This window comes from Symphalangus syndactylus, chromosome 10 (genome assembly GCF_028878055.3).
Source record: "Symphalangus syndactylus isolate Jambi chromosome 10, NHGRI_mSymSyn1-v2.1_pri, whole genome shotgun sequence".
Taxonomy (NCBI): domain Eukaryota; kingdom Metazoa; phylum Chordata; class Mammalia; order Primates; family Hylobatidae; genus Symphalangus; species Symphalangus syndactylus.
In genome coordinates this window covers 95,220,977-95,235,459 of record NC_072432.2, presented here as the reverse complement: position 1 = coordinate 95,235,459, position 14,483 = coordinate 95,220,977, and the positions used below count along the sequence as shown (strand labels likewise).

General features: G+C 39.5%; 1 protein-coding gene across 6 annotated transcripts in view; it reads right to left on the bottom strand.

Moving 5' to 3' along the window:
• Window positions 1-14,483, bottom strand: part of SLC9A9 (solute carrier family 9 member A9) — a 608,568-nt gene that overhangs the window by 114,550 nt on the left and 479,535 nt on the right. For 3 of the 6 annotated variants that reach the window (XM_063610659.1, XM_063610660.1, XM_055295144.2), the window contains exon 13: window positions 10,449-10,503. The exons of 1 other annotated variant lie outside the window; for it this stretch is intronic. In XM_063610659.1, the coding sequence (XP_063466729.1) occupies window positions 10,449-10,503 (55 nt within the window). Of the gene's footprint in view, window positions 1-10,444; window positions 10,504-14,483 lie in introns of all 6 variants that reach the window. 2 more of the 6 variants (XM_055295143.2, XM_055295146.2) reach the window with 1 other exon arrangement.

Genomic DNA, 14,483 nt, shown 5'->3' with positions numbered 1-14,483 from the left:
TGACTCAGATGCTGGAATTAACAGGCAATGGCATTAAAATACTCTAAAAAGTATGCTAGGGAATTTAAAGACAAAGAGACAATGAAAACACAAGTGAAGATTTCAGAAGGATGTAAATTGTATTAAAAGAACAAAATGGAAATTCTAGAATCAGGCAAGAGAAGGAAATAAAGGGCATCCAAATTGGAAAAGAAGAAGTCCAGCTGTAACTGTTCACTGAGGATGTGATTGTACACCTAGAAAACCCTAAAGACCCCTCCAAAAGACAACTGGATTTGATAAAGTAATTCAGTAAAGTCTCAGGTTACAAAATCAATGTACAGAAATCAGTAGCACTGCTGTATACCAACAGTGACCAAGCTGAGAATCAAATCAAGAACTCAATCCCTTTTACAACAGCTTCAAAGAGAGATAAAATACCTAGAATATACTTAACCAAGGAGGCGAAAGATCTCTATGAGTAGAACTACAAAAACACTGCTGAAAGAAATCATAGATCCAAATAAATGGAAACATATCACATGGTTATGGATTAGAAGAATCAATATCATGAAAGTGACCATACTGCCTAAAGCTGTCTACAGATCCAATGCAGTTCCTATCAAAATAACTAACATTTTTCACAGAATTAGAAAAAACAATTCTAAAATTCATATGGAACAAAAAGAGCCTGAATAGTCAAAGCAATCCTAAGCAAAAAGAAAAAATCTGGAGGCATCACATTACTGGACTTCCAATTATACTACCAAGGCTATAGTTACCAAAACAGCACGATACTGGTATAAAAGTAGATACATAGACCAATGGAATGGTCTAAATGGTGCTGGGAAAATCAGATAGCCACATGCAGAAGAATGAAAGTGAACCTCTCTCTCTCTCACCTTATTAAAAAAACTGAAGATGGATTAAAGACATAAATCTAAGACCTGAAACCATAAACATTCTAGAAGATAACCTAGGAAAAACTCTTCTGGACATTGATTTAGGCAAAGAATTCATGACTAAGACCCCAAAGGCAAATGCAACTAAAACAAAAATAAATGGGACCTAATTAACCTAAAAAACTTATATGTAGCAAAATAAATTATCAATAGAGCAAACTACAGAATGGGATAAAATATTTGCAAACTATGCATCTGACAAGAAACTGTATCCAGAATCTATAAGGAACTCAAACGGATCAAGAAAAATAACAATCCCATCAAAAGGTGGACAAATGACATGATAGACATTTCTCAAAAGAAGAAATACAAATGGCAAAAAAATAAGGAAAAATGTTCAGCACTACTATTCATCAGGGAAATGCAAATTAAAGCCACAATGAGATACTACTTTACTGCTGCAAGAATGGCCATTATTAAAAAGTCAAAAAACAATAGTTGTTGGCATGAATGTGATGAAAACGGAATGCTTATACACTACTGATGGGAATGTAAATTAGTACAATCTCTATGGAAAACAGTATGGAGATTTCTTAAAGAACTAAAAGTAGATTTACCATTTAATCCAGCAATTCCACTACTGGGTATCTACCCAAAGGAAAATAAGTCAATATATCAAAAAGACACCTGCACACGTATATTTATTGCAATACAATTCACAACTGTAAAGATATGGCACCAACCTACGTGCCCATTGGCCAATGAGTGGCTAAAGAAAATGTGGTATATATATATCACTGAACATTTCTCAGCCATAAAAAAGAATGAAATAATGTCTTTTGCAGCAACTCAGATGGAGTGAGAGGCCATTGTTCTAAACGAAATAACTCAGGAATTGTAAACCAAATAACTTTTGTTCTTACCTATAAATGTAAGCTAAGCTACGGGTATGTAAAGGCATACAGAATGACATAATGCAATTGAGAGACTTAGAAGAGGGAGGTTGAGAGGAGCTAAGGATTAAAAAACTACACATTGGGTACCATGTATACCACTCCAGTGATGGGTGCACTAAAATCTCAGACTACACCACTATATAATTCATCCATGTAACCAAAAACCATTGTATCCCCAAAGCCACTGAAATAGTAAAACAAAAAATAGCCACCAAAAATTTCTAGAACCAAGAAGTACAATATTTGGAATTAAAAATTTACTAGATCAGCTTAAGGGCAGATTGGATACTAAGAAGAAAGTGTCAGTGAACTTGAAAAGAGATCAATAAAAATTATGTAATTTGTAGAACACAGAGAAACAAGATTAAAATAGACTAATACCTAAGTGATATGAGAAAAAATATTAAGTAGCCTAATATATATAAGATTGGAGGGCTAGAAAGAGGGCAGTAGGAACATGGAGAACAAAAATTTTTCAAAAAGCAATAGTTGAATATTTCCTGAATTTGATGAAAAATACCAACCAAGAGTTCCAAGAAATTCAGTGAACCCAAATTAGGATAAATTCTAAGAAAACTAGGCATATAAGAATCAAACTTCTAAAAACTAGAGATAAAGAGAAAAAATCTTAAAAGCAACCAGGGAAAGCCAGAGCATATTATGTTCCAGGAAATTAAAAAAAGTTCAACTGACTTTTATCAGAAAAAATGGAGGCCAGAGGCCGGGCGCGATGGCTCACACCTGTAATCCCAGCACTTTGGGAGGCTGAGGCGGGCGGATCACGAGGTCAGGAGATAGAGACCATCCTGGCTAACACGGTGAAACCCCGTCTGTACTAAAAATACAAAAAATTAGCTGGGCATGGTGGCAGGCGCCTGTAGTCCCAGCTACTCGGGAGGCTGAGGCAGGAGAAATTGCGTGAACCCGGGAGGCGGAGCTTGCAGTGAGCCGAGATCGCACCACTGCACTCCAGCCTGGGAGACAGGGAGACTCCGTCTCAAAAAAAAAAAAAAAATGGAGGCCAGAACACAACAGAATGTGATTTTCAAAGCGTTGACTTTCAAAGAAGACAACTATCAAGCCAGAATCCTATATCCAGTGAAAAGCATATTAAGCACTATTTAACAGATAAAGAAACAGGAAAATTCCTAATTATAATTGGAGGTTTTATGTTAAATTTTTATTTTTTAAAACAATTTTTTGTGGGTACATAGTAGGTATATATATTTATGGGGTACGTGAGATGTTTTGATACAGGTATGCAATGTGAAATAAGCACATTATGGAGAATGGGGTATCCATCCTCTTACATTTATCCTTTGAATTGCACACAATCCAGTTACATTCTTTGAATTATTTTAAAATATACAATTAATTTATTATTGACTATAGTCATTTTATTTTGCTATCAAATAGTAGGTCTTATTCATCTTTTCTATCTTTTGTACCCATTAACCATCCCCACCTTTCCCCCTCCCCCAAACACCTACTACTCTTCCTAGACACTTCTAACCATCCTTCTACTCTCTAGATCCATGAGTTCAATTGTTCAATTGGGGGTTTATCAGTAACTGATAAAATAAGTAGACAAAAAAACAAGTTGACATAATTTACACTTACTGAGCTATGCCAACTGGATTCTGCAGTTGTTTGGTATAGTATTGAAACAGTTGCAAGAATATACATTCAAGTACACATGGAATATTCACCAAGATATATCAATTGGAACCATAAAATAAGTATCAGTACGTTTCAAAAGTCTGAAATTGTACAGATTTCTATAAGGTCCAAACTGTTTACATTGGCCCATGTGACCTATATGGCAGACTAATTGCATTAGAGGTGCCATTTTTTCATCCCTGTATCTATGGCCTTTTCCATGTAAATCTGCAGTTCTTTTGACCAAATAGGAGCCATTTATTCATACACCTGTTTTTTAGGACGACCTCGTAATTTTCTCTGGTCAACAGAATGTAGCAGCAGTGCCAACATATCACTTCTGATGCTCGGCCTCAAGAAACCTTGCCTGTTTTTGCTTACATTCTTGCCTTCTGTCATGGCCAGGAGAAAGACATACTCAGGGTAGCCCACTGGTCCCAGATGAGATGAGAATCATACGGTGCACAGCTGAGGCACTTAAGTCACTCCTATTAAGGTTATCCTAGATCAGCTGACAGCTCTCCAACTCCAGACACATGAGCAAGCCTAGCTAAGATCAGCAGTTATCTAGCAAATTGTAGCTGACCCTAGACATATGAACAAGTCCACTGTAGAACAACCGAACCCCACAGACTTGTGAGATAAGTATTTATTGTTCATGCCTCTGAGATTTTGCTTGTTATGCAGTATTATGTGGCAATAGATAACTGATCCTGCCTATATCTCTGACTCGTAGCTTATAATACTCTTGGTGGCTCACTGTAGCTATACTTGTACCTTTGCTATTTCTCGAACAGGTAGGCATGTTCCTGCCTCAGGGCCCTTGTCTTGTCTAGTATGTTCTTCCTTTAGACATCTGCATGAATAAGAGCTAAAGACTGGTTGGCACCTCAACCCTTGCTGGGAGGAAGTTACAAGCAGAGAATGACGCAGGTTGGCCCTCTCCTCCTGGGAGACAGTAGAGCCTGCTGCACTGTGAGTGAAGGATGACACACTTTGCAGTAGGAAAAGACCTCCTAGACAATGGACCCATACTCACAGTTTACTGGGTTTGGGTGAAGGGAAGGATTCCAAGGATGAGGAATATACTCTAGTCTCTTGAAATGAGAATATGCTTGATACTCTCGATAGGGTTGGGAAATGAGGCTGGCCAGGAGTTAACAGGGAAAGGATTACTCAAATGTTAACTGACAGGCTATCCTTGCTGGGAAGAAAGAACACGTTTATAGATTGGATGTGGTGTAATGGTGAGAATGAAACAGCTTTGGCCTTTAGTTCTGGTTCAGCCCATCACTGGTTCGTTGTCTTGGGAAAATTAATTCTTTGAACTCCAATTTCATCATTTGTAAAATGGGAGTGATATAGGTATCTTGATTGGTCAAGGTAAAGATTAAATGTGATTATGTATACATACACATAGGTATGTAATTGTTAATCACTTAATATATAAAAATGCTCATTAAAGTATAGCTGCCACCTTCCACTTCTTCTTCCTTGTTATCATTCCTACTTTCTAGAACATGTACTTGCAGAAACTACTGGTGAGATAAAAATATAGAATTTAGTCCTATGCAGTAAAAAGTTAGTAGGGAGAGGGCATAATTTTGAATCTAAAAGCCATAAGTAAGTATAACCAAAATAAATTCAATGTTGGCCAAGGGAAAACCCAAGATATTTTCTCTGAAATGTTTATTTTTCTCAAAATACTATTAGATACAATGACATTGGAATGACACAACATTACAAAAACTCTCACCTGGGTCACATCAAATTTTGAGACTCGTATTCTATTTCTGAAATATTTGTAGAAGTGTAGTGTGAAATTTACATTCTATGAGACTAACTCCAACAGTATAGGAGAAGTAAATGAAGAAAGTATGGAAAAATGTTGATAATTGTTAAGTTTGGGGGATGGGTATGTTGAGATTCATTATTCTCTTATCTTTGTGTTTATAAGGAACATTTGAAAATATTCACAAATAAAAATTTTATTTAATGACCATGATGACCACACTGTCTGCTAAATTAATCTCTTCCCTTCTTGAACCTACTTATATTTCCAACTCTTGCAACTCTGGATGGCCCTGAATAAGAACTATCAATTGTGCAGAACAAAAAATACTTTTATTATTCATCCATGGCCTCTTCCAGGCTTCAAAGGTATTCCAGGTTATGGTTTTCTGGGAGTTAGCAAACAAGTCTTCATTCGCTTTACACCTTTCATATTTTTACAGATACTCTGTTGTGTCCCTTCTTAGTTCTAGTCTTTCTGATGGAAAAATCCTAATCCTTTTAATCTCCGTTGCTCTGGCAGCAGGTCCCTCTGTCAGTTATTGAAGTTGCCCTTCTTCAGACCTTTCTCACCTCTGCTGACTTTAATGTGCTGCAGTGACCAGAACTGATCCACCCAGGTTACACACAAGAATAAAGGACAACCAAAACCAGAATTTCAATGAAGGGACTTTCAGAAACAAAAGAAAATTGGAAGGTAACATCGAGAAACCGTAAAGTAACAAGCATAGTGTTAGAAAATGAAAGTGTGTGAAAAAAGATGAAAATTATCCTCATCACAACAGCTGGCAGGGTGGAATGGGGAGAAATTTTTTTTTTAATGAGCTAATTCTATTACTTCCAAGCTCCAAACCAAACCATCAACGGTGTCTATCACGTTAGAAAAAAACTCCAACCTAACACCATGGCCAATGGTCTGGCCTCTGCCCCTGTCTGTTTCTCCCACTTTTTCTCCATCCGCTCCCACCTTGCTTACTCAGCTCCAGTCATGCTGGCCTTCCTGCTGCTTTTGTGCACACCATAACCCACTGTGACTCCAATGCCTCCATACTTGCTGTAGCCTCTGCCAGACCACCTCTCCTCAACCCCTTCTCACATAGATTGTTTCCTCCACACATCATCTGGCCTCTGATCAAATGCCACTTCTACCCTGACCAAGCAGCCTCCTCCCCTGTTCTCTATCCTCTGACCTGCTTTACTGTGACCATGCTTTGAATGTATAGAATGTAGTTTACCTTTTTCTTATCAGTGTCCCCCATTAGAGTATATACTCTGGGAGGAAGACAGCTTTAAATTGGTAACTCCTGAATCCTCACATCTAGGTTAGTGCCATAGGAGTGGGTACCAAGAATTACTTGTATGAATAAATGAATGAATACATGCATGCATACCAGTTAAGAGTGGAAGCTCTGGAACCAAACTGTCCGGGTTCAAATTCCACCTCTCCCTTCCGTGTGTTCTTGGGCAAGTTTTGTCTCTGTGTACAATTTCCTTATTTGTAAAATGCAGATAATTATAGTACCCACTCAGGGTTATCTTGGAAATTAAGTGAGCAAATGCATATAAGGTGCTTAGAGCAGTGTTAAGAATAATAGCTAGTGCCCAATGAATATGGGAATGAGTACGATCAAATGGCAAAAGGGAAAAAGAGAAGCAATACTGGCACCCTTCCTTGAGTAGCAGGAGTTTTCTATTAAAAGACTGAAGGCAAGTGTGGTGCTCCAGTGACTCTTACCTACTCTGAAAGGGTGTGCTTTCAAGTACAAGGAATCAATTACAAGGGAAACTTCCTGTTGTGTGGGAGGCTACCTGACGGTTTTGTTTTTCACGTTTAAGAGGCATAAAATTCACAACTGCAATATCTTCCAGTTCTCAAATTAGCATGTTTGCATGAAGTATGCATCCAGAGTGTAATATCTGCATATGGAACATAGGCTCTCTAAAGCTTTTGTGCCTGGTACAAATAATTGTGTAACACCATTCACACTCTAAAAGGTATTGTATGGCAAAAAGGAAAGTTGTGACATTAGTAGTTAGCCACAGCTACAAGTTCACATTCCCAAAAGTTATTTTACTTTCCACAACAGAGAACAAAGAAAAATTTTAAAAACATATCAATGTAATTTTAAATATATATAATTATATAGTTTATTCTTGATTTTGAGAGTGTATAATCAGTAACAGCTATAACTACCTGCAAAATTTTTAGCTTTTGGTAAGTAAGAAGGGTTTTTGTGTATCTGTTAAGGCTGCCCATTACAAAGATTAACCTATTTGTTAATGCAAACCCAGTTTAATAAATGCAAATCAAGGGGAAACATACACCCCTCCTAAGAATTGGGGTTATGTTATATAATCCAACAAAGCAAGAGATGTTGATAATAAGACAGGTGTTGCCAGGCAAAATGAGAGCAGAGAGGTTCTTGACAGTTTGGGAAGTACCAAAAAATGGGCCAGGTTCAGCGGCAGCTGTGCGGACACTACAGCTTGTTACTTCCCGTCAGAGCCCACTGTTTCCTGTACTTGATACTGAAGATAAGAATTATCCCAATATGTGGAGAAAACCTCTTTCTGAAACGTAAGTTCTTTGGTAATCAAACATTATCATGAATAAGAATACTTACAGGATACTTCTTAAAAATAAAGTCATTCGTAGGTAGCAGCAGTTCAGGAGGAGCCGTGTCAATGATAATGCTACTTACTTAATATTTAGATAGTGCTTTATGTGTCCTCTCCAGGAGGCCCCAAGTGAGAAATTTCTTTAAAAACATAGTGATGTTTCATATCACTTGAGGAGAGGGTATTATTTTTCCTTCTACTGATGTGAATTTAATATATTACCAATTATTATTTCTTTATTTCCCCTTTGGCCATCAGAAAGCTTACTTATGGTTTGACTACAGTAAGTCTATAAGGCCTTATGATCTGCTTATCCATGATTCTTTTTACCCCTCTGGTTTTGACTATCTGCTCTTATTAATATTTTTTACTGATTTTTAAAATTCCATAAAAATATTTTACTATTATATGTGGTGGTTTAAGCTGCCTCCAATCATTCATAAAATGAGATGGGTTTAGCTTAAGTTGGGTCATTTTCATAAACCCAATTTCCCTTGATTATCATAAATAACAGCCTGGAGAGGCAGACGTTATTATCATTTACATTTTATAGAGAGGGAAACTGAGACCCAAAGGTGTAAACACCTTGCCCAAGACCCAAATATCACAGAGTTTTCACTGTTCTATATTATGCTATCCTATTTCTCTAATAAAAAAGTGACTTTTATTGCTATAATATCTTCAGGTAAGAGTTATTACTGATCTAACAATGACGAACTTTGTTTTAAAGTGTCACATGAATGAGATAAAATAAAATACATTTAAATTAGAAAGGATTTAGGCTAGTAGGAAATTTTTACCAAAAACGGTATATGTGATTGTAGAATATTAGGCAGTTAGAGGAAGATAGAGAATTTTATTTGATGAATTTTATAATTGTGTCTTTTCTTCTTTTAAAGAAAAAGGTATACAAGAAGGACAAAATTTAGATAAAAGATTTGCTTGAAGGTAGGAGAATGAATTATTTGACCTACACAAGATGAAAATGCTTTTTAAAAATCAGCCACCACCAGACATTACTGACTATTCATTATAGCCCACCAGTGTAAGGAGATGGGCTTTGATCTCCTTTCTAAGGTCACCAGGCTGGCTCTAATCCCAGTGCTTTGGACACCCCTGCTGTGCTCCATCCTGCATTTAGGTGTGTTTCCTGGACAATGGAGTCTGTGGAAACTGCCTGGCCTTGGAACACATGTGACAAAAAACCTCAAAGTACATGAGACCCAAGATTATCACCAACTTAATTTCCCAGCCTTTTCCACAGAGCACAGGCTCCTTTCTTTTTCACATCTGTGTGTGCCAGGAAAGCAGTGTCTTGCCCAGGAAAACTCACCAGTTGTGCCTCATTGATGGCATCATTGGAAAAACAAGCATGAAATAAGAGAGAGAGGGATTCCCTTAGAATACAAATACGCTCATAACACAATTCATTAAGCAATATCACTTATTTATGATACTCTCCTATTATATCTATGTCTGCCTACTTCTAATTTCAGCAAAAAGGTGTAAAATTTCCCTACATTTGCTTTTGTGACAAGTACTGAGTTTAAAATGGCTAGTGCAAAACTGACAATGATAGATTCTACTTTGATGTTAGGTTCAAATTCAGTTTGGAGAATGCATTTCCCCTACTTGAGGTGATATGGTTTGGCTGTGTTCCACCCAAACCTCATCTTGAATTCTAACTCCCACAATTCCCATGTGCTGTGGGAGGAACCTGGTGGGAGGTAGTTGAATTATGGGGATGGGTCTTTCCTATGCTATTCTTGTGAGAGTGAATGGGTCTCACTAGATCTGATGGTTTTAAAAACAGTTTCCCTGCACAAGCTCTCTCTTTGACTGCCACCATCCACATAAGATGTGACTTGCTCTTCCTTGCCTTCTGCCCTTATTGTGAGGCCTCCCCAGCCATGTGGAACTGTAAGTCCATTAAACCTTTTTCCTGTATAAATTACCCAGTCTTGGGTATGTCTTCATCAGCATTGTGAAAATGAACTAATATATGAGGGAAGAGCTCATTGTTCTAAACAATTACCCCAAAGGATTTTCAGGTCTCTGTAGATAATTGTTGCTCAATTAAGTCAAGGATGGATCACCTAGACAGTTTTTTGGGCCTCAGACCTGATAAATGAGAAGCTATCCAGGAGAAATAAGTCAATTTGTTGTTTGTGCAACATGCATTGGACATACTTTGTGTAAATTTCACTGAGTCGGCTAGCTAGCAAGTTGCTGGGTTGGGGTTTGAACCATGAAGTGCCTCATTCCAAAAGCCATCATGGTATTGCTTGTACTTTGTAAAGTTTCCAGGCTTCCTGCTGCCATAGAGAGGCTTGCAAGTACATGCTAGTTCTAAGCATTCATATGCTAGAAGTTATCAACACCCTGAATTGCCTTGTATTTTATTGTAATCTCATTTGTTTTATCAGCAGAGGAAGCTCCGTTTAGAAATAGCTCCTTGGTCACATGCTGGACAAACATGGAACAGCCTACAGAACAGAACAATCATATCTCTATAATACGTGCATTGGTTTCTTTGACTTGCCTGGTGTTGTGAGGAGGGGTCCTCCTTCAGATTTTCATCCAGGTCCACACCAACTCTGTTAAAGAAAACCAAAAACTGGTCAATCCCCTGCTGCAGAAGGAATGAGGCAGTCTTGTGTGTCAGATGACCTAACCTAAACACAATGTGAATCTGAGAAAAGATTTGGCAGAAAACTCTCCTACCTCTTCTTGAATCAAAAGAACCTCAGATTTATACCAAAATAAGAACTTGAACAGCTGGGCCTCAGGATGCTGGAGAAATTAAGCATCAACAGCAGCTCTTCACTACTGTCTTTCCTGGCAAGGTAAGCATCCCTGAGAACCTAGGACGGCAGCCATCAGGAAAAAGACCTCCATAGCCCCAAAAACACACATTCTGGAAAGAAGGCGACCTGGTACCTCTGCAACCACCCATTGACCAAAATGCCCTGGGAATTTGTGTGCCCAGCCTGGAGCAGGGTTTCTAGAGGCAGAGTAAACAGAACGTTTTTCTAGAGACTCCCCATAGGGAGGATTCAGACTGTGGAGCCTGAGGCATATAGAGTTTGGGGCTCTCTCTTTAAGGAAAACAATACAAAAATATAAATGCAAAATTAGGAGTGAAAGTGACTCTTCAGAAGGATGTTACAAAAAAATTGCACATGGTTTTAAAGCTGGCAAATGCAACAGACCTCTGAAAGCCCAGGAAAAATACAAAACATTTTAATTAATTAGCTGTCTGCCACACTGCTAAAATAACTTTCTTCTGGAATTTTTGCCTACTGACTTTGCTACTCTCTTTATATGATAATGATTTTGTATTAGAGAATAAAAAGATAAGGCAGTCTTTCCTCTAGCAAGACTGATCAAAATTGTTGATAGTTGGAAGGCATTAAAGCACTCTTTCTCACACATAGACACGCTTGCTATGTGCCTCACTGCTACAGGGTAATGCCCTGCAAATGCAAGATTTCTGATAAATTTTATCTTATGCAATTCCCATAAGCAATGCACAGTGTACTTATCAGTGTACATGCTTTGTCACTGAATATATTCCTGAATTTCCATTTTGATGAGGCATCAATGAAAGCTGCATTTTATACATCTCGTGATTAGAAGAGTTTTCAACAGAGTCCCCAGTCTGGCTCAATCCATCTCAAACCTTGTTTTTCCTCCGCTACCCACAGACTTCTGATGCCAGGCACCATAGGACACGTTTATATTTAATTCAGCCCTGTGCATTATTCCTGTAAGCCGTTCCTGCTCCGGGGTGGACAGCAGTGGCTTAGCCATGCACAGAAGTGACTGCAGCCCACACAAATGTATCGCATTCCATCTAAACTAAATGCACTCTCAATTCAGCTTCCTCTTAGTTGGATCCCCCAAATGCCCACAGCTATTCCAATACCATTTGATCAGAGGAGAAGTATGAGGAAAAGGAAGCTGTAGTGGAAAGAAACAGCAGTTGAACCCAACTGTGTTGAAACTATATATTTTTTTGCAAATCTTACAAAAATATAAGACCATGGGAACACAGTACTGGGGATCTTCCCAGGGCCTTGGAGGGCCAGACCGAGTGAGGGGCCCTGAAACTCAAATTTCCTCTGTTTCCAGACAGCGTCCCTCTGCCTGCTTCAGCTGGAGTGGGGCAGGGTGGGAGTGCTGGGGAGAGGTCTGGCCCAAGCTCCACCAGAGCCCTTCCTGTGAAACCACATTTGCTAGACATTTAGGGACTTTTCTTCAACTCTTGTTCCTCACAAACACCTCCCTAATCATCTTCCAGTCCTGCTGTTGGGGTGGGGGAAGCAAGGCCACGTGAGCAGCCTCCACTCAAGCAACTGTGTAACTCCTTATAAGGACAACAGTAACGAGAAAGTCCCACCTGTTTAAAATACCTCTGATTCTTCACAGGTAAGTGTCTTCTGGACGTGAATAGCCCCATCTCTCTAACCAAGGGGACAAATTAATAGCTATTTATTTTGTGCTGAATTTTTTGCCTTTAGGTCACTGGGAAGAGCCTCTGGAGGGGAGGAACCTTTGATTCTTGGGGTAGAAAAACTAGCTATTTGATTTATGTCATCTAAGAAGGAATAAGAAGGGGAAGAGGAGGAGAGAGGGAAAGGATGTCAGTGAGGAGAAAGGAGAGGGGAAGGGATGAGGGGAGAACAGCAGTGTAGAGAGGGGTGGGGGTGGCCTGCCTCCGACAGTGGGACCCAGGTGTGGAGGCTCCCAGCCCCCTTCTCTTATGGGGCCAGGCCACTCTCACAGCTGTGTGGTGGATCAGAGCCCTCCAGCAGGTACTGGCTGCTCCCTAGAGGCTTCATCACTGGATAAGCCCAGATCTCAGGGACGAAGCTGCTGGGCACCCAGGTTGGTCGTGAACTGAACTGAGGATCATGGGGCTCCCACCACTGTATCTGCTTAGGGCCTTTTTCTAGGTCTCTGTCTAGAAACCTGGAGAGGACAGAAATAGAATTTTATAAGAAGCCCAACATTTAACGTTTGAGGCAGCACTGAGGCCTTTCACTAAAGTGGAAGCTTTTCTTTGCAGCAGCAATCACAGCAGACATTCCTGCACAGCTAGATGGGGCAGAGGAAGCGGATGAAATTCTTTCATTTGATGGGGACTCAGTGGAAGGCATCTCAGAGGCCTGACTGGGAAGAAGACTGCACCTCCTCCCACATCTCATCTCAGGGCAGGTCCAGAGCAGGACAAATGCCACAAGTGGCTTGAGGAAAGAGAATCTCCATGAAAGGTGCTTCCCTCCTGGGGAAGCCAGGGTGAATATGGTCCTTGCCCACACAGGGCATATGATTTGGCAGGTTCAATGAGTATAATATAAAAAATGTACCACAGCTTAAGCACCATGAAGGAAACAATGCCTTCTTTCACTTGTGATATTAGCTACTTTTGATGAAAATCTGGCTAATATATGTTTCTTGGCTACCTGCCTCCTTAAATAGGTGTAAGGGGGATATTCTAATCTTAACTGGAGGACTTGGCATTGCAACTGGTCCCATAGAGTCTGACACTTGCTGCATTATAATGATTTCCGAGAGGTGTATGAAGCTTTTCATGATCACGTTAAATGGTCCCTGACTACTGTCTTTTTTTTTTTTTTTTTTTTTTTTTTTTAATTATTGTATCTGCCAGTTAGATTGCCTTTATTTTTCCTGGCTGTGACAATATGTTGACATATTGTCCCTATGACCCCCCCCCCCACTTTAATTTACTGTAGGACTAAACCTGACAGTCAAATTTATTTTTATTTTCGTTTTCTATCTATCTATCTAATTCAAATATTATAGAAGGGCTTACAATCACACACGATTGTTCTTATAATAGCCTTGCACCCCCTCAGACCAACTCCCATTGCCTTGGAGGGCAATTTTCTGCCTTTTCTCGATTGTGATATATAAGCTGACATAGACATGCATGGCACCTTCACGCAGCATCCCAAGGGGCATGCAAAGATGCCAACTATATATGTAGCTCTTACTCTCCTCTTCAAGAAAGCAAGTCAGAATATGGAACTGACATTATTTTAGGGCTAACCATGTATCCACTCACTTTAAACAAATTTTTACAGTTCTTTTTAAGGCATAAGCATCCACTGTTGTGCACAAAAGATGATTTATACATAATGAGTTTTTGAGAGATTAGAAAGAAGACATAATATCGTCCCAGTTTGTGGTGTTACATGTATATAGCAGCCCCCCAGGTGAGATCACAGTATGAAGTCCAACCTCCTTAGGTGACATCCAAGGGTCTTTAGCACCTCTCCCTCAATGTTAAGCTAGCCACCCTTTCTGCTCATCTGATCTGGACAGTGTCCTGGGTCCAGTAACTGGACTTGTCCTTGTTTCTGAGCCCCAGTACCAAATACAGTCCCTGAGCTCTGGCCATACAATAATCTGCCAGTTTCTCTCCCATGGACTGGACCCCCTCCCTCCAAACTCCAGGCTGGTATTTTGGGCCATGCTGGCCACCACTGAACTTGTGGGATACCCTGCCTTCTTTCCTGAACTCCAAGCACTGTCCTCCCTTCTGTCTGAT